We start from the raw sequence: 21,652 nt of genomic DNA, 5'->3' as shown, positions 1-21,652 counted from the left end.
GTTTCTCACCCTTCCCATTTTACAATATCTTGTGTCTTTTATTGTATATTAATGATTTTTTTGCCTTTTTGTACCTTCCTTTCTTTGCAAGATACCTCAGATTCATTTGGAAGTAGATAGAATATTAATAACTATACAACGTAGAGCTAAAAGATGATATGGGAATAATAAATTAATTCCATTTGGAAAGGAATGTGTATCACAGAAAAATTTACCACTGAACTTAATTCTAATAGACTGAAATTTATATGTAAGTGGGGGCAAAAAACGTGATGCAAATTTGAATTTTAGAGTTGGAATTATACCAATAAATTCTTAGTATTATATTTGTTTGTTAAGGAAAACAATATAATATTTTAATTTAATATAATATAATATTTAATTATTTTCATAATCTGAAATATGAATTCAAAATAATGACATATTATTGATTTGAAAAATAATTTTCTGAAGCCTTCTCAGATAAAATGGTTAAAAAATAGAGTTTGTGAACTTAAGGCTAAAGCATATATCTCTTACTTAATGCAGTGTATAAAATTGTAAGAAAACAATCCCAGTTGTAAGAACTTCATATTAAATTCCACTGTGGGAAAAATAAATGTGAAAATCTATAGTTCATAAAATTTTATTGTTGGAAGAGGTTTTCCAGAAAATTATTTTTTCCCTTTCATTGCAGAGATGGAGAGACTGGACTTAGGGTAAACTATGCAGAAGGTCACATAGTGCTATTAATAAAATTGACTAAAAATATAGGTATTCTGTCTCTTATCTAGTGTTCTTCAAAGTCAAGGTCATCTGTTAAGTATACATAACATGATGGTTGATGTGTCTTTATTTAAGATATTATTCCAGTGTCTTATTTCATTGTTCTAGATCCAGACCCACCTTCAGATTTGCTAATTTTGGAGCAAGACAAAGACATGATATATTTGTCTTGGAAACTACCACAAGGAGTCTTGGAAAAGTTTCAGGTAAAGGAAGGCACTGCTCTCATGAAATCTTGGTGTTTATGGAGGTCTTTATTTCACTCCTTTTTGTCCTTCATGTTACATTAATGGTTTTAGAAATTATTGTGCCACTCTTTTCATGTAAGGTTTCTCCCCAAGTGATTTTTTAATTTACTTCTTTAAAAGCACAAAATTGTCACAGGAGGTGTTCAAATATGTGTGAGAGCTGACACCTGACTTTCAAGGAGTTTAGTTTTTCAGTGGTAATAAAGTCTATGTCATAGAGAACAAAAGGATACACATATCTTATATTTTCACTAGATTAATATATATTAACTTCAACCAATTTTGTTATTAGAAGAATTAATCTCTTAGTAATATACTTACACACAAAGTTATGGTAATAAATTTTACAAAACAAATTCTTGTTTTGCTCAGCTTTCTGGCAGTTTAAAAGATAAGAGACATTTATTAGTATGGACAAACTGTGAAATTCATTTAAACAGCAAATATTTGTTCTAGTTAGTAATTCTCTGAAACTATTAGATTGCTGGCTTTCTTTTCATGAACACTGGGAATATAAAGAGATTTATAGTCTTTAAAAGAATCTCAAGAACTGTAATGGAACTGAAGGTATTATCTATTCCAAGCATGAAAATAAACATAGACATGCATATTTAAGACCTAAAAGAATTCAGTATCAATTTAGAAAAAACTCAAATAGTTGACATAGAATATTTTTGAAGTTTGCCATTCTCTTTCTTATGCCTTTCAGCTGGTTTTTATGAGCTCCAAGTATATTTTCATTGTAGATAGATCAGCACTGTCCACTAGAAATACAGAATAAAGTGAACTACAAATGAGAGGGATATGTGTAATTTTGTTTTCTAACAGAAACATTAAAAAAAGTAAAATTAGTTTTAGTAGTATATTTTACTTATCCCAATATATTCAAAATATTAACATGTAAACAATATAAAAATTATTAATGAGATATTTTATATTATTTTTTCATACTAACTTTCAAAAGTCTGGTATACATTTTATACTTAGAACACATCTCAAGTCAGACTAAACACATTTGAAATAATGCACACATGTGGCAAACAGCCATCATATTAGACAGCACAGAGAGTGACTTTTGTCATCTAGATTTAATGATAAAGTGGAAGAATGACAAAAATTGGCTCATCAGTGTCCAGCTCAAATCCCACTCCTTCCTTGAAGCCTCTGTGATTACATCTGCAGGGAATTACATTTTCTTTTACAGAGCTTTTATGAAGCTTCCCTTTAACTTTTTCTGTGTTACTTTTACCATGATATCGTTTATTGTTATTATTGATGTACAAGTGCTAACATCCTTATACAATTTCCTCGAGGAACCTTTAATTTCTCCTTAGGGGTAGAGTTCCAAAGTTACTATGTACTGAATAAAGCAGTACTTCCTCTTAATTGTCCACAGTTTCTTCCTTCCAGACCTCATGTGCTAGCCTTCTAATGCTATGCATCTTTGATATATATGTGTATGTTCAGTTTACCTGTAATTTTACAACGTGTGGTAGGCAATATGGTATAATGGAAGAATCATGGCCCTGGAATTCCTTGCTTTAAATTCTGGCTTCACTCCCTACAGTGAGCCTTGAGCAAGTTTTTATTCTCTTTTGTTCTATTTCTTCATCTGTCAAATGAAGATTGTTATTATTCTATAGAATTGTTGCAAGAATTCAATAAGATGATGTGTCTGGCAAATTCTCTGACATGTGAATTCCATGAGAACATTTTGTCTGCTTTGGTCACTGTTTTGTGCTATTACTTAGATCAGTATTTGATGCATAGCAGAAGTCAATAAATATTTTGGTGAATGAATGATTGAATTATCAGTTTTCCTTTTTTTAGTTTTCATGTTTCCCATTTCATAATTAAGAAAGCTTAATTTTATAATGAATTCTTTTTTACCTTCCCCTTTGCCACACAGCAGTCAGAGGACTCTTTCTTAAAAGTAAAATAAAATATGTCATTCTTGTTCTTAAAAGAGATTCCTTATCATAGTTTACAAGGTCTTACCTATTCTTTGGGACCCCACCTCTGGTCCTCTGAAGTCTCTCCCATCTCAGAAAAGGACACTGTTCTGCAATCACTTGCTCAGCTATCTCTAACTCCTCCTATTCCCTCATTCCTCAACACATCAGCTGTTTTGGCCATTGCTATCTCTAAAACAGACCCTGAATGTGTTCACTTTTCTCCATTTCCTCTGCGTACCTCAGATCCTAGTCAGTATCATTTTTTATCAAGACCAGCAGCCTAGATGATGGATGGTAGCATCTCTCCTCCTATTTTCCATTTCCATTCTTGATTTCCTTACAATTCACAGAATATTACTTAACATCCGCCAGTGGATTTCTGTTGCTCTTCAAATAAAATCTATACTTGCTGTGTTCTCCAGGACTTCATCTGGAGGACTGGATCTTTATCTAAGTATTCTGTCCACTCACTTACTATGTTGCAACCATATATGTCACTCTTTCTGTTCCTCAAACGTGCTAAGCTCATCCCCACTACAGGGTTTTTATGCCTGACGTTTCCTTTGCATAGGCATCTTGCATCCAGTTTTGGTTGACTTTTTTTTTCGATCATTGAGTTCTCAGCTCAAATATCATCTCCTTATATCCTTCCTTGATTACTAAATCTAAATAAAACTGCTTCTAGTAATCACTGTATGATTTAGCTGAGTTATTCATTTATTTAGTTGCTTTGTGCCACCACTGGAATGTAACTTCCTTATAATCAGAGGCCTTTTCTGTCTTGTTTACCATACTATCCCTAGTATGTAAAATAATACTTGCCCTTTACTAGACATTCAATAAATAGTCGATGAATAAGTAGAACTTTACATACCCAATGTTCCCATATATGCTTGGGGTGATTATGGAGAGAAGATATCAATACTAAATATATCAGGAAAGGTTGCAACTTAAGATGACTTTTTAATAACAGGTAGGATTCAAACTCATGGAAAAGGAGAGGATATTCTACACTAGCAAGGTCACAAAGTCAGGAACACCAAACAGAGTATTCTGTTTGTCATTTGTAAATGTCATTCAATCATAGGGCATCCTGAATAATAAATCATTCATGAAAAACTCCATTCTTTCTAGAATGATTGAATTCATTCCTATATTCAGTATAGGTATTCTCTAGTGAAAAGTCCAAGCATTTGTAACATTCATTGTAAAATGTCCACATTCCTTACTCTGGTCTGTCTGTCCTATTTCAAGGAAAATGACAAGTAGAATGATCTTCCATGGGGTTAACTGAGGCCATAAAATTATTTGTTGTCAGATATATCTATAACCAATGACTTCTACTGTATTCATAAGAAGACTTTTTTTTCAGAGACTGTAAATCATCTAGCTATTATTAAGTTAAACTGATTTGAAGGGAGCATATTAATGTTTAGGATTCAGATGATTATTATTGACCACATTATATCAGTAATGGTTATCTGAGTCTTTCTCAACCAATGAGATTATTTGTTAAATTTTAATGAATTCGGCAACAGTATCCTGGTCACCTAGCAAAGTGCACTTGCATAATTGGGATCATTTCCCTAATCATTTAAAATTAATCATCCTAGGTCTCTAACCTATGCTTTAAGTGGCAATAAAGCACAAATTATGTTTCTGTTAGGCCTGTGTACTCTGCATATATTTTGGAATGCATAACCCTCTATTTTTTGAATTGCATTTAAAGAATTAGTTACATAATTTTATTATTAGATCACTACAGCCAAATTATTTTCCTTCTACCCTTCATTAATGCCTTACTATGACTATGTCTGGACTTAGCACTCCATTAAGATTATATTCTTCTACTATTGCATGGCATTTTCTCCTGCCATCCTTTTTCACACCTGAAATTCTCAGCATTCTACTCATTCCTCTTGTCTTTTCATATGACACATGAGCAAGGTTATTGTCAGTGGCACCTTATGAATCAATCTTCCTTCAGTAACAAAGCACCTTTCTCACAAGACAGCAATAAATATGTGTGCGTAGGAAATTTGTTTGACTTCTGCCACCTCACAGTTGTTTTTCAAAGAATAATAAAGTTTAAATAATTTATAAAATTGATGTGGTTATTTTTATTTATACATACCTTTCTTTCTATTCTACAAACATGAAGTATGGAGTGAAGAAGAATAAAAATTTTTATAAGTAGCCTTAAATGAATTAAAATAATCTCTAGGGTATTGGAACTATCAGATCACTCCACTGAACATTTCTCAAGGCAATGCCCCTTCTCAATGCTTTAATGAATAATTGATTGACATGGCCCGGGTTAGGATGAAAGATGGACTCGCATGCAGTATGAATTTATTATTCATTCATTCATTTATCTAACAAAAAAAATTGGAATGCCTTTTCTATTCCAGGTGTCTATTTTTTGCAGTTCTCTCTCTTGTTGATTTTTACTACTCCACTGACTATCACTGACTGGCTTTCAGTGACATCTGTTTAACAGATCTCCAAATACTAGCTCTCTCCTGAGGCACATATGTGAATTCTCTGGACGGTCCTGGGGGTTATTTCCACTGCCCACTTCCTTGATATGACAGACCCAGCGTTGGCTCAGCCTTTTCAATTCCTACCATCTCTCTCTTTTTTTTGCTGGCATTATATCTCACTGCCTTTTGCTGCTAGAGACTCCTTCTATAGAGGCTGGCCTTCTTGGGTAAAGTGCTGGCAAGATGATTCAAACCTCACCACTCTCTGTGGTTATACTTCACCCATGGGAGACTCTGGGATCTTTGTCAGGGCAAAGGTGGGTGTGCAAATTACTTCACAGTTACCCTTTCTTTGCTCTGTTTTTTCTTTTTCTTTTTGAGATAGAATTTCACTCTGTTACTCAGGCTGGCGTGCAATGGTGCAATCAGCTCACTACAATCTTGATTTCCTGAGTTCAAGTGATCCTTCTACCTCAACATGCCATGTAACTAGGACTTCAGGTGTGTGCCACCAACCCTGGCTAATTTTTAAATTTTTTTGTAGTGGCAAAGTCTCACTATATTGCCCAGGCTGGTCTTGAATTCCTGGCCTCAAGTGATTCATCTGCCTTGGCCTCCCAAAGTGCTGAGTGTGAGCCACTGTGCCCAGCTTGCTTTCTAATTTTCTTTTTCAGTGCTCAACAAGGCATTAGGGGCAGAGCAGGAAGTCCGCTGCCTAAGACATGCCCTCTACCATTTACCCACAAATTATGGTAATGATACACATGGGACCCTCCTCATTTAGCTGGAATCTGAGTATGGGCATAAGAACCCTATTTTCTGATCCTTGGACAGACAGGAAAAAGTCATGACATTCTCCACTAGGCCAGAAACTTGGGACTTGAATGTCAGGGATGAAACCATAACAATTTTAGGAGAAAATGTTGGAAAAACTCTTTTAGATATCGGCCTAGAGAAAGAATTTATGAAGAAGACTCCAATGGCAATCACAGCAACACCAAAAATAAATAAATGGAACTTGATTAAATTAAAAAGCTTTTGCACAGCTAAGGAAGTAACCAATAGAGAAAACAGACAATCTACAGAATGGGAGAGAATATTCACAAGCTATATATACAATAAAGGGCTAATAACAAGAATCTACAAAGAACTCAAGCAGATCGCAAGAAAAAAAAATAAACAACCCCATTAAAAAGCGGGCAAAAGACATGAACAAAGCTTTTCAAAAGAAGATAGGTAAATATTAATAGATAAATGGGACTTCATTGCTTCTTGCTTTCTCTTCCTTTAGTCTTCTACTTACACAGAGTTGGGAGAGTAGGTAGTAGGTACTGTCCCTAATGATTAACTATGTCTAAAATGCATTTTTTACATAATATTTTTTTGTTTTCTGGTGAGCAGCAGAATAAGTCCTACTTATTATATAGTATATATATTATATACATATACACATAAAAATCTGTGTGTGTGTGTGTGTGTACATATAGACATATGAAATTTAAAAACAGTTTGAGACTATTGGTCTTTTAGCATGTAAACTTCTACATCAGTCCACAATGTTTCTTCCTGTGTGAACTTCACTAAGTTATTCAGCCTCAACTAGCTACAATTTACCCCTCAGTGAAGACAGGAAGGATCATAACCCCTACTTTGAGGTAGTAAATTATGTAAATATGACTAATACAGTGTTGGTGCTAAGTATTAATAAATCCTTTTTAAATTATGAAAAACATAAATTTATTTTTGTCTTTCTCTAGATATCCTATTGTATGACATCTAGAAAGGAAAAGCTATTTAAAGTAATTGTTGATGGCAACAAAGCCAAAATAAAATATTTGATTCCAGGTATGGACTATGTGTTTCAAGTGAAGACAGTTAGAGGCAAAGATTGCAGTGTATCTGTAATGAAAAAAGTGCCTACACGTAAGGAATTACCGTAAATGAAGTCTTTTTCTATAGTATTACAACACTAGAAAGTATTTTGCTCAGCATAATTATAGCTATTGTAAAACATAAAGGCCTGATAATTAAGGAATAATGATGATAAGAATATTATCAAGAGAATAAAAAAATGTGAAATTAAAAAAAATTTGTATATCTAAATATATTGGGGACTACATAGAGTTTTTAAAATAATCTGAAATCCAAAGTGTACATGTATGTGTGTATGTATATATTGTATATATCACATACATAGAATATATTAATATATGTATATGTATACTATATATTATCCCATAATAACATAAACATAATTCATCTGTGACTGAGTTAGTGATTGGTAAGCAGAACTTCTGTCTTCTTTTTCCCGAAGTTTGCGAATTCATTGTAAATCGGTTTCATAATGTTTTGGGGTGGAGTGCAATGGAGTAACAGCATTAGTTGTCAATAGTTCTTGTGAAGGTTTGTGAGATCCCCTCTCAGTGGAGACTAGATGATAATGCAAATAGCAATATTAGCTCCATTGATGAGTGAATTAGCCATATTGGAATGCTAAAAACTTTGATCTAACTAGAGGTCCACATTTGAAAGGGCCCTTTCTCCTGGCCCTCACTCTCTCCCTTACTTACCCTCTTTTATTTTCATTCGGTATCTAGCTATCCACGAGGTGGTAGCTAACAAAACTATGATTATATCATTTAAGGATATTTATGGCTACAAGCACTCAGGGAGCACACATCTAAAGAAATGACTTCATTAGGAGTCATTTATGATTGATTAAGGAAAGATATTTGGGGACTAGGGAGGATGTTGTGCCACTTAAATTAAAACCCATTAAGTAATACCCTATCTCTCTATTTGCAGAGCTGAACATGTAGGATATACATGAATAAAATCAATGATTATTACATAGATGTTTAAATTATATTATTCATGTTTACTTCATTTTACATATATGTGTGTGATTTCTACTTATGTATAATTTACCTTTTTAATAGAACCATCTAGGATTTGTGCCTTAAACTTAAAAGCTGTGAATACTTCTGCAAATTTAATGTGGAATCCAACAGAGACCAACTTCACTCATTACAAGATTTATATAGCAAACAGAACATTTGCAAAAGAATATCTTATTTGGGGAATGATGACTGAGCACACAGTTACAAATATTTCGCCTGGTGGAATATTTAACATCACAGTACTTAGAATAAGAAGCAATGTTCAAGGATCTGACACAATTATCAGGGTTGTTGCAGGTATGCAAATTCTTTCTGATATTTAAAAAATTCACATTTACATTGCATATTGTATTGTTCAAGATTAAATTTCAATATTTTTTGAAATTTGAAAACTTACAGTCTGTAGAATATTTCAGAGAGTAAAAGTGCTCATTTTACTGGAATATTCTGAGGACCTTTTTGAAATAACATATGTGAAATATAAATTGGAGAAAATGTTATCTGACACATAGTGTTCAATAAGTGTAGTTTTAGTTTCTTAACTTCCTATTACTGCTATAACAAATCATCACAAGATAGTGACTTAAACCAACTCAAATTTATTACCACATAGTTCTGTAGTCATAAGTCCACCATAGTTCTCTCTGATCAAATCAAGATATTGGCAAGGCTGTGTTCCTTTCTGTAGCTTCCAGGATAAAGTCCATTTCCTTGCTCATTCAGGTTGTTTTCAGAATTTAGTTTCTTGTGGTTGTAGAAACCAAGGTCATTGTTTCCATGTTGGTTGTCAGCCGACAATTGTTTCCAGCTTCTAGATGGTGCCTCATTCCTGAACCTGTGATACTCTTCCTATATCTTCAAAGCCAAAAAAGGAAGGTTGAGTGTCACTCATGTGTCAAATCTCCCCTACCTTTCCCCCCATTATATCCAACTCTTCTGCCTTCCTTTTCTACTTTTAAGAGCCTGTATGATTAGATTATGTATATCTGGATAATTCAGGTTGATCTCTATGTTTTATGGTTCATGTTCTTAATTCCAACTGCAAAGTCCCTTTTACCAGGTAACATAACTTTCCCAGGTTCCAGGGTTTAGCATGTGAGCATCTTTGGGAGTCCATTATGCTGCCTACCATGCATGCTATTATTCTCCTAAATGTGATGCATATGTGATAATGCAAAACAATGAGTTTAGACTTCTGGATTTGATGCTTATTAGCTGAGTACCATTAGGCAAGTTACCTAATTTCTTTGGGCATCAAGTTTCTGAGAAATTTAAATTAGATGACCTCTAATTCCTTTTGGCTCTTAAACATTTTTTAATACCTTGCACATGTTTATACTGTTTATACAGACAGCCCCTGACTTAGGATAGTTTAACTGCTATTTTTCTACTTTACAAAAGCAATAAGCATTTAGTATGCTCCTAGACTTACTATGGGTTTATCGGGGCATAACTCCCTCATAAATTGAGGAGCAACTGTATATAGATAATATGCATTATTACTATTTCTAAAAACTGTGATAGGTAAAATGTTGTGATAGGTAAAATATATAATCAAACATATTTAAATGAGACCCATTCTAGAAGTTTTAGTCTGTGGCATGCTTTCTCAACCTTAGTACTATTGACAATTTGGGCTGGGTGATTCTCTGTTGTGGGCATATGTCCTGTGCATTGTAAGATGTTTAGCAGCATCCCTAGCCTCTACCCAGTATCTACCAGTCGGATCACCCCAATTGTGCCAGTCAAAATTTTTGTTATAAAACTACTAGAAGCGCCCTAAGTAGCAAACCACTGGTAAGCACTGATATATGTGGTTGGATACAAAGATCAAATAAACCACTGAACAAAAGTTGAGGGAAAAATATGATAAATTGCTTTGCTTATGGACAGGCAAAGGAGAGGTTTCAATTAATGTGAGTGACAGGATTTTCTCACTTAAAATTTTGTCAGAGGGAAAAATGGTCAAGGTAGTAGCATCAATATCAGGAAAGTTTCATGCAAGATATAGAATATTAGCTGTCATTTTAGTTAAAGAAAAGAGCAGTTTATGAAGCAGTAGGAACTTGATGTTCTAGTTGTGTAGTGTGCTTAAAGTGATGGTCATGAGAGAGTGTAGGTAGGTAATGGAATTCCCTGTTAGAGCAGCATGGTAACTTTGGAAGTGGGTATGATAAGAGGAAGTGGGAAAAGATGGTAATCTGGGTTCCCTGAAGGAGGTCTCTGGAGCAGAAAGAGAGCTTGCTGCCCTCCTCCTTATAAAGAGAAGAGTGGTGATAATGGAAGAATGCTTCGGGGCCCATTCTGAGCAGAGCACTAAGTCAATATAAGGAAGGGGCTAAAGGTAAGAATTGAAGAAGAGATAACATGATGGTTTTACTAAGAGATGACCAGGATTTATAGAAAAATATAGCAGAAACAGAATAGACATTAATAACTTACATTTAGGACTAAGCTCCTACAATATTTAAGACGCTCTTTTAATCACTTTACATATATTAACTTATTCTCATAACAATGTGTGGGGAAGGAGTATTATTATCCCCATATAGATGAGGTCAAAGAGGTACAGAGAGGTTAAGTATTTTGCATAATGTCTTATTTATAAGGCAGAGTCAGGATTTGAACTTAGTAGTCCAGTTGTAGAGTGTATGTCCACTTCCTGTATTATAATTGATGTTTTAGACCCTTGTGGTACCCAGTATAATGGTAACTTCTTAGGGGATGTTTATTTTATTTGTAAATTATACCTAGTTCAGTTCTAAAACATGAGAAAGCTATAGGTACTTGGTAAATATAAGTTGTCCTGGATAGAGATTACTTCAAATAATAATCTTAGCCTTGAAAGAAAAATTATAGAAAATACTATTTTGTACTTGAATCCTCTCCAAAATGTTAATTCATTCAGGATTTTTTAAATCTGCTGTTATTTGTAAGCCATTCTGTCAAAGTTAAGGGGCACACAGTGATCATAATGATTGAAACTTGAAGACTTTGCTGCTGGATCTAAGTCCTCGTTCTACCATTAACCCATTAGCTCTGAGACTTCATGAAGTTACCTAAATTTTTTTTTTCTTCAGTTTTCTCAATTTTAAATGGCATTAATAGTACTTACTTTATAGTATTGTTGCAAGCGTTACATAAAACAATCTGTGAAAGTGCTTAGCATAGTGCATAGTGTTTCATGAACTTGATAAGAGTTCTTTTTATTTTGCATGTCTTATGCTTGAGTATCTCATTGCATATATTATATCCAACCTACGATTTGATCACTGAAAGATTTAAATGTGATATTTGAAACTCATCAGATACAGTGTTGATGCAGAGAAAATATAAATAAAAAATAATAATAATGAAACTTCTGAAGTCTTAGCATTTTATTTTAAAATATAGTCTTTTACTTCCTTGATACTGTTTTGATAGGTCTGTGTGACTATTTTGTGGATATTTTGAGGTATGTTACACCTTGGTGTCATTTTGTACATATCCTTTTAAGAGTCAGAATTTACCAAGGAGCTCCTTAGGTAGCCATGTTGTTCCATTTTGAATTTCTCTTTCTCAAAGGCTAAGGTACCATGGGGTGCAACAGAATTTTGTTGGTCCTCCCAACTCTTTTGACTTGTTTTTCATTATAGACACTGACTATGGGATCATATTTCTGTTATTTCTCAGCTTCTCAAAATGCATTTTAGGTAAATTCACTGAAAAGGCAAGGAGAAAAGTTAAGAGATGCTGTAGAGTTGCCCTGTGCAAAATGTAGTGATTAACAGTACATGACTATTGAATCTTGAAATTTGACTAGTCCAAATTCAGATGTGCTGGAAATATAAAATATGGGTAGGATTGCAGAGAGTATGAAAAAATTAATGTAACTGTCTCAATAATTTTATACTGCCTATATATAAAATGTTTTTGATATGTTAAATAAAATATATTATTAAAATTAATTTTACATATTTACTTTTTAAATGTGGCTACTAGAAAATTTAAAATTACATGTGTGGCTCATGTTGTAGATTTATTGGGCAGTGGTGTTTTAGAGAATCACAAGATATAGTAGCATATTTAAGACTCTAAAATATCCTGCAACAAAGAAAACTGCTTAACTTAAAAAGGAGTTATTTGACAAAGTAGTTTGGTCACAGAACATCTATTAAACTCTAGTGATGTAGGGTTCTGAGGGTTAATTTTTAGGAAACTATAGTTGACAATAAACATCTACTAAGGCTAGAATTCCTTTTGCTACCCCTAATTAAATTGAATATGATTTTTTTTCTCTTAAAATTCCAAACATCTTTATTTCACTATGTGATCTTTATTGGTTAATGTTAAATTGAGAGTAGTATTTTTGCTTTATATTTTCCTACCTATTTAGAGTTAAATTCCACAGAGAGCAAATCATATATTTATTATAGAGTCTATTTTCAGTTAATCGAATCTTCCAGCTCATAACCAGAAAGCTACACTCTCCCATAATGATTAAGCATTGCTCCATCTCCTCTACCTTTTTCTGAGGGCAAACCTCCCTCCTCTCTGTCCAGACTACCACTATTTCCTACTAATTAGCTTCTCACTGCTATTTTTACCTCTCTGCAATTCATATATCATATTCCAGAGTGATATTTTTATACAAAAAAAACAAGTCAGATTGCTTTCTCACTTAAAATTCTTCAACGGCTTCCTATTGCATTTAGGAAAAAAGAAAATCTAAAATCTCTAATATGGCCTATATGATCGTCAGACTATTCTTCTTTCTTACTTGATCCCAGAGACCAAGGCTGGCTTTCCTCAGTTCCTCCAAATTCTTTCCATTTTTAGGAATCTCATCCATCATGCTATTTGGAAAAGTCTTTACTGAACTCTCATAAGGATTCCAGGCCTTTCCTATTGATCAGATTGGCAAATTTCCAGACCAATATATTCTTACTCCTCTTGGTGAGACACATTTCATTCCTAGCCAAGAATCACTCAAGGTATAATCTTAATTCACAGGCTAGGAAACCTCATCCCATATTACCACTATCCATCCAATTAGCTCCTTACTTCTCACATCTTTTTCCTTTCAAAGTCTTATCTTGGGTCTTTATGAGTTTCTTGCCTGAGACTTCACAGGTATTAGTTACTTTCTGGGAGCCCTGAAGAAATAGTATTAGCCCTCACATAAAATCAGTAAATATGAATAGTAGTTGGTTGAATTTTCAAAGGAAATTTTCAAAGGAGATAAAAAGTATTGTAAAAAATCTCCCCCCCCCCATATTGACAAATTGACCTATTAAGATTTCTATCTTATGTAGTGTGCCCTATCAGTTTTATTAGAAAATGTACATTTTTTATTTTTGTTATATCCATTGTCAAATCATCTCTGGTAGTGAGGTTTTAACATGATAAATAGAGTTCAATGATTAATTCTGGACTCCTTTTTTTTTGGAAATGGTGTTAGATTAGGTCTGTATCAGGTATGCTTTTTACATGCTTGGCTTCATAATCTTTCTTCCTCCCCTATATTGTTTGTCTGGAATTTGCCCTAAAGATAAGGCAGAGTGCAAACCTGACTCATTGGCAACCAATCAGAAGAACTTTATGTGGAAAACTCCCTTCAGGAGGTATAGTCAGAATAAACAAAATTTTGGAAAAAGTGGAAGCAAAGGTAGAAAAATATAGTTGAGAGGGCCAGGAACAATTGGTGCTTATTTTTAATACTATCCTATTTCATTTCCAACATGAAAACTTATGTTCTTCTTTTAGAGAAACACTTAACCAAATATTTATAATGAATGCTCATCCTTTAAAAATTTGGTAGATTTTGGTTATACTTTCTTCCAATATCTTCTCTTTGATAAATATCTAGATAATTAGATTAAATTGTTTGTACTTACTTTGTTTTAACATGATTCAGTTTTTCAAATTAGAGCATAAGTTTTCAAACATAATCTCACCAACCAACAGATTTTAGTAAATAAGGAATATCCCAGAAACAGATATTTAAATTGATATACGGTTTTTGATAATTATACTTAAAAACTAGATATTGTTAAAGATCTATATGCCTAACACCCAAGTATAGTTAGAGATCATTTAAAAGACTCAATGCTTTTTCTGGTAATATTATTTTGAAACTTGGCCCTTAGACTACTGATTTTCATTCTTTTCTTTGAAACTTTGTGACAGTAACTATTTTAAACCTCTATTTTTCAATATCAGAACCAGAAAAACCTGGGGAACTTAAAGCCTTCAATATTTCTACACATTCCTTCTCTCTGCACTGGAGCCTGTCCTCTGGGCATTCGGAAAGGTATCATGTGGATCTTGTTCCTGACAGTGGCTTTGTTACTATCAAAGATCTTGGAGGTGGAGAATATCAGGTATAGCTTTCATTATCGTACTTGCTAAGCTGACTTGTATTTATATTTGGTCTTATAAGAAAGTTCCTTATTAAACTCATCCACCACAAAAACTTATTCCTTGGAGGGTTTTTAAGAGCATAAGATGAAGACATAAATGTTAATGTCAAATTGATGAGTTTAAGTTTCAGCATCAGTGGACCGTTACCTTAGCAACAGCTATGCTTTTGGGGGTTTTTTTTGTTGTTTTTTTTTTTTTTTTTTTTTTTTTTTTAGTTTACCCTGAACCTACAGCCAGCCATCCAAGGGTTCATGAATAGTTTAACAAAGAAAGGGCAGAGCTATTGAGTAATCCAGGCTCATTAATTGTGTACTTGCCAGGAGGATCAGTCTTTAAATCATTAATGCAGGCAACATTTCTCTTTAGAGCCATCAATGTGATTCTACTGCCTGAAAAATGTAATAATGATGGATTTTCTTATCGTTTTTCTTTTACTTTTTATTGGGACTTCAGAGACGCAGGTATTTCATATATACTCTTTAAAAACAAGGGCTAAGCAATGGGCTGTAGATTCCTTAAGATTCAAATAGTTATTATTTGTGACAATGAACTAAGATAAATAGAAATACTGATTTAGGCTTGGATAGTGCAGTATGTTTTGTAAATTATTATTTATTTCATAAGTTATTTGGTAGATAGCTATACCATATAACAAAGTTATATTTTATAATAATAAGGGAACATTGTGATATTTTAAACATTGCAGAGTTATATAGCAAAGAGTTAATTTTTTTGTTAGTGACAGATTTATTATTTTAGTTTTCTTGCTTTCCAGGAAGAATTTAAATGCAATTATTTGTTTTTGGTGTTCTAGGTTGAGGTTTCCAAAGCAGTTCCTGGTACTAGATACGAAGTAACCATCTCTTCGATTTCTGCTGCAACATACAGCTCACCTGTTAGTAGAACAGTAACAACGAATGTAACCAGTGAGTATATGTTTTAAATTACTCTTTTAAATAAGGTATCTGGAGTCATTATGATTCTGTTGCATGGAAATAGTTATATTGGCAATATGTATATTATATGCATGAGAACAGTGTAGAATAATTAAAACAAAATGGAAACTTGAGAAAGTGATCTGTTTAGAACTTGAATTCTACTGGTTCTTTAGCTTCTTTTACTTTCAAAGTGCAAAGATAATTACTCTATACTTGTCTTTAAAATGGATCAGAGAGACTGTTAATGGTAACATTTAATACAGGACCATGAAAATAAACTCACTACATTTGCTCAGGAAGGATTATTCAGCTTGGAAGACTGTTTCTTGTTTTCTTAGTTTTTGTAAGTCTTGTGTTAAGTAAGTTTCTTTTAAAAATGACTTGGCATCAAAAGTATATTTGGCATGTAGTATGTAGTAGCATTTCATATTTTACATTCTTATAAAAGAATGTTTTTGGTATTCCCTAAAGTATTTAATCTTTTGTGTGTGTGTGTGGTAGCAGAGGTCTAGGGAGTATAAACTCATTAGTCTTTGAGAATTTCAAAAGTTTATATTTGTAAATACTTTTCTTACATGTTTTTGTGAAAGTATAATAACTGACCTTTTAACAAAATGACTTTTTTAAAAAAATAGAACCAGGGCCTCCAGTCTTCCTAGCAGGGGAAAGAGTTGGATCTGCTGGGATTCTTCTCTCTTGGAATACACCACCTAATCCAAATGGGAAAATTATATCCTACATTGTTAAATATAAGGAAGTTTGCCCGTGGATGAAAACAGTACATACACAAGTTAGAGCAAAGCCAGACAGTCTGGAAGTTCTTCTTACTAATCTTAATCCTGGAACAACGTATGAAATTAAGGTAATTATTTTGTAAATAACTACTTGGTATTAAAATATTTCATTCATTTTGACAGTGAAAAAGGTTTTTGTCTATTTTAAAAAGCTTTAGCTTCATGACTTTTTGGAAAATAAATCAGTTTTAAATTAAAGAATAAGGCTTTATAAGTGAAAATATTCTACTTTTTGGTTAAACTTAAAGTTAGCTTTGTTATTCTTCTCCCAACCCTGTTGTATTTGCATGTCTGTTATTAAAATTTTGGATCATAGTTTGAACATTTTTAAAGAGGCAGTTTTGCTAAGAATAATGTACTCAATTTAGTTTTATTCAGCAAATACTGCTTGAGCATTTACTAAGTCTTTTGTGTTTCTAAAAATTTCTAATCCTTTGCAATGTTAAATATGCAAAATATAACAACATTTTATTTGAATACTAAATAAGTAAGAGTTTATAAAAAGCAGTCCTAAATTAGTTAAGCCATAGGAAAATGTTTATAATTATTAAGTGATATCTATGACATTTCCAAGGCTAATTAAAGAATACAGATATCTGTGACTCTTCTCCATTTTCAAAATAATATCAGTATGTTCTTTGAGCCTTGAAAATAATTTAATATAGAGAAGAAAATCCATAAAAGCTGTGTACATATATGATTATATATAACTGAGATGGCCTTCCTAGATGATAAGAAATATTGGAAAAGAGATTTTGCCAGGAAGTTTTTTTGGACTGGAGGCATGCCTGTCAGAGATTATACCAATAATAGGGTTCCCACAATAGGAAAAGGAAAAAAAACAACAACAAACTTTTACTTATGCATAAGTCAAAATAAAATATTTATGATGGCTATTTCATGAAGAAACATAGGTTAAAGAGTATTCAATCTTCTTCTGACATTTAAAAATTTATATAATATAGATATTTTCCATCAATATACATATATTCAGATTAATTTATATGTTAATATAAGCTATTGGGGTAATGAATAAAAATTAAATTTTAATGTGATATAAGAAACTATTGCTGATAGGAAGGTGATTTAGTCAACTTAGTTCTGCTTAGATCTATTTTTACAGAGTTTGAATTTATATTCTTTTGAAATCTTTTATTTCAGGCCTATTGGGAAGCCCTATTCTATGTTTCATCTCACATTTTGTAAATAATTGTGACCTTTATTCTGTTCAAATAAATGTTAGTCACTGCAGAATTCTAAAGGGTATTTGGTATAGTAGATTTGATATCTTCAGAATAAGTAACACTTTGGGGAAAATCCTGTTAAGTATTTTACATGTGTTATTTCATTTAGTCCTTGGAACAATCATATAACATAGATACGTTATTATTATAACCATTTTAAAGGCAAGAAAAATGTGACTTATACTAGTTAAATAAATTGCTCAAAGATACTCACTGGGAATTGGCAGAGCTACAATTAAACCAAGATTGTCTGATTCAAGTCATGGCATTTGCCAAAGTTTGAGAATTTTATTCTCATTATTACCTATTTTCTCTATTCTACTCTATTTGGCTAGATTATTCAAGTCAAAAATAATTTTTATCTCTTTTAAATTCTAAAATTCTTAGTCTACACTATTAATTACACCTATCTTTAAAAAAATAGTTTTACTGAATATGTATTTATTTACCTGATTAGATTGTGAACTCTAAAGTTGGCTACCATGTATACGGTCTCTTGCATTTGTTACAGAAATAATCATAGTGTTTGCATATAGTGTATATAGTAGATTGAGCTTTGGAAATAAACACAACTTCAACTGAATTCTTGTTCTACCATTTATTCATGTGTGACCTTGGGTAAGATATTTGACCTCCCTCAACCAGTTTTCTGATCTATAAAATGTTGACAATAATACCTTATATTTTGATTAAATAGCTCTATATTTGCTTTCTTCCTTGGGAACATTGTAGAATTAAAGGAAAAAGTGTCTTTGCATTTACCTTATGGACAAGTCGATGTTTTATGATCTCAGATTATGTTTAATTAGGGAGTAAATGTTTGAGCATAATCCTTTTGGTCTATTCTAGGTTGCTGCTGAAAATAGTGCTGGCATTGGAGTGTTTAGTGACCCATTTCTTTTCCAAACTGCAGAAAGTGGTAATTTTCCCAAGTCATTTATTCTATATTAATTTACTCGTGAGTTTTTGTCATTAAAATAGATAAGGATATAAACAAAATCTGATATAGCAGAATGGCCTCTCAATTACTTTTAGAGTCCTTTGGGATAGTTATTCATTAAAATATATATTGTTCTTTTTGATTATAAAAGTAGTAAGTGAATAAGAAATACATAATGAAAATGATCCATGGCTCTGTCATGTAAAAATCTTTGTTACCATTTTGGTGCATTTCTGGCTGGTCTGTTCCCTGCCCCCAAGAATGTGTCTATGTAACTATATATTTAATATTAATGAAAATATGCTTGTACCATATGTGCAAGTTTATATCCTGCATTTTCCTTTTAATGTCAAGTCATAAACATTTTATGACATTAGAGTCTTGGAAATATTGATTTTAATGATAATTGTATTATTCCATAACACGCAATCATTACCAAATACTAATTTAAGACACCTTCCTTCTTCCTTTCTTCAGAGGAAAAATCTTGATGTCATCTATGACTCTTTTCTTTCATAGTACACATCTAATCTATCAGCAAATCCTGCCAGCACTATCATCAAAATATATTCTGAATCTCATCCCCATTGCTAATTACCCTATCTATCATCATTCCCAATAATTATTGTATTTATTGAAGTTTCTTAATTCCTACCTCATATCATTTGTATATATAGCTTCTCCTTCCCAGGAGCTAACTTCCTTATATAATTTATGAAACATTCATTTACAATTTGTATTTTGGTGTCCTTCTATACAATGTAAGCCCAAACTCTAGTTATTTGACACTTTAATTCCTGTAATCACTTATTTTGTTTTATCGCAAACATTTTGTTTTGTCTTGATTTCTTTCAAAAGTGACTTGTCATGTTTGTTTTATATTCTGGAAGATATTGATTATTTACTCTGTCAGTTTTCCATATCTTACTGTGAAATTAATGGATATAATTTTTATTCATTCTGGATTAATATTAATCTCCTATCAATTAAAATAGCACTCAGATGATTATTATTATAGATGATTAATGACTAATAGCAAAGTATAATGAAATTCTTCAGAAAGTTGATTGTGAGGGTGTATAAAACTCAAAGTACAATAATTGCAACCTATAGAGTGTGTATCCATTTGATATTAGGCACTAGAATATTTATATACATTCTAGAAATATGCTTTTTGGTGCAAATGGTTAGGTAATTGTTTTAATTTGCTATTTTGTTCATATCTAATGAAACCACTTAATTGGGCAATATACATAACTTTAACATTTCTACCCCCATAATATGCTGAAATTTAAAAAAAAGAAAATTAATAAAATATTTAAGGAAGTAAGAAATTTATCCCAACTTGTATATTCACAAACAACTATTGATTATCTTTTCATACTTATATGAAGTGTTTTATCAATGCATATATTGACCAAATTATCCTGAAGTAAAGGTGATTTGTCTCAACCCCAGTTTTTATTTTTAAGTGAAGGTTAATTAAATATACTTTTAAAGTTTCACATAAATAGATTTGTACATTTAATTTCATGTATCATGAAAAATTTAACATCCCCAAATTATATAAATGTCATTCTAAATTTTATAATAGCTTTTTTCCTTCTCCAATCCTTTTTTCTCCAGCTCCAGGAAAAGTGGTGAATCTCACAGTCGAGGCCTTCAACTATTCAGCAGTAAACCTGATTTGGTATTTACCTCAGCAACCAAATGGCAAAATTACCAGCTTCAAGATTAGTGTCAAGCATGCCAGAAGTGGAATAGTAGTGAAAGATGTCTCAATCAAAGTGGAAGACATTTTGACTGGAAAATTGCCAGAATGTAATGTAAGTATCATGGAAGACTTTCTATGTCTGAAAAATTTTATGTAACCTTATATTTTCAAGTTTCTAGCATCTAGATCCTGTATATTTTATTAAGTGATTATTAGTTATTTGATAACTCATAATATTGGGTTACAGTATTATGTTATATACAATTGGCTTTATTCAGATAGAATACAGGAGGATTTGGGGAATTCAAGATTGAGAGTGAGCTTCAATTAGGGAGCTCTGGAAAGACTCCATAAAAGGAGTAGCATTTGCAATAGACCAGAGGAAGGATGGGTGCAGATCATGTGAGGACAGCATTTGGGGTGGAGGATATTTTATAAAGCCCTGAGGTGGAAAAGTGTAAGGTATAATTGGAGAAAAGATAATACTTCCAAGTGACAGAAAGGGAGGGTAAATGCAGGTTGAATAGTCAAAGTTAAATTCACAGAGTTAGATTTTTTGTGTACACATATTTGGTAAAGAACTTGTTGTTACTCTAATCATTGATGAGAAACTCTGGAAGTACTTTAAATACTTTTCCTAAAATAATTTTGGCTATCTATCTGTTATTATTGATGGAAGAACAGTCGAACAATTATTTTTGTTTTAAACACTTCATAGTGGTCTCAAAATATTCTTTTTCAAATTAGAATGTATTTCTAATATACACATTCACACACATGTGCACATACACTAACACCTAGCACTAGTACTGTACTAGTGGCATTATCCTTTGAGTACTGATGAAGAAAAAAATGATGGTAATAGGAAGAAAGTGGCCTATAATTGAAATTTCATGAAAGTAAAATTATTTTAGTTCTTTGGCTCTTGTACTGTTAACATGAATTTAAAAAATTCTTACTAATGATTTTTCTGTAGTTGTACCTTTATTTTAAGCCTCTTGAAATCCTACTCATAAAGATTAAGGTATAAAGAATACAATAAATAAGGTATAAAGAATATAATAAATCATTCTAACTAATGATTTTTCTATAGTTGTACCTTTATTTTAAGCCTCTTGAAATCCTACTCATAAAGATTAAGGTATAAAGAATACAATAAGGTATAAAGAATACAATAAATAAACACTAAATACAATTTAGAATACAATAAATATATTGTATTCTAAAACTTTAGCATATATGGGTATAATTAAAATCTAGGAAATTTGT

At 32.2% G+C, this 21,652-nt stretch overlaps 1 protein-coding gene across 1 annotated transcript in view; it reads left to right on the top strand.

The window, feature by feature from the left end:
- Window positions 1-15,108: 15,108 nt before the first annotated feature.
- Window positions 15,109-21,652, top strand: part of PTPRQ (protein tyrosine phosphatase receptor type Q) — a 192,862-nt gene continuing 186,318 nt past the window's right edge. Inside the window, exons 1-5 of the mRNA XM_076007142.1 lie at window positions 15,109-15,214; window positions 15,568-15,679; window positions 16,327-16,553; window positions 18,579-18,648; window positions 20,296-20,495. Of these exons, the coding sequence (XP_075863257.1) occupies window positions 15,158-15,214; window positions 15,568-15,679; window positions 16,327-16,553; window positions 18,579-18,648; window positions 20,296-20,495 (666 nt within the window). The 5' untranslated portion in view covers window positions 15,109-15,157. The remainder of the gene's footprint in view (window positions 15,215-15,567; window positions 15,680-16,326; window positions 16,554-18,578; window positions 18,649-20,295; window positions 20,496-21,652) is intronic.

The sequence above is a fragment of the Microcebus murinus genome, chromosome 10 (assembly GCF_040939455.1).
Source record: "Microcebus murinus isolate Inina chromosome 10, M.murinus_Inina_mat1.0, whole genome shotgun sequence".
Taxonomy (NCBI): Eukaryota; Metazoa; Chordata; class Mammalia; order Primates; family Cheirogaleidae; genus Microcebus; species Microcebus murinus.
Note: the sequence above shows the minus strand (reverse complement) of the source record. Positions and strands in the feature narration are given on the sequence as shown.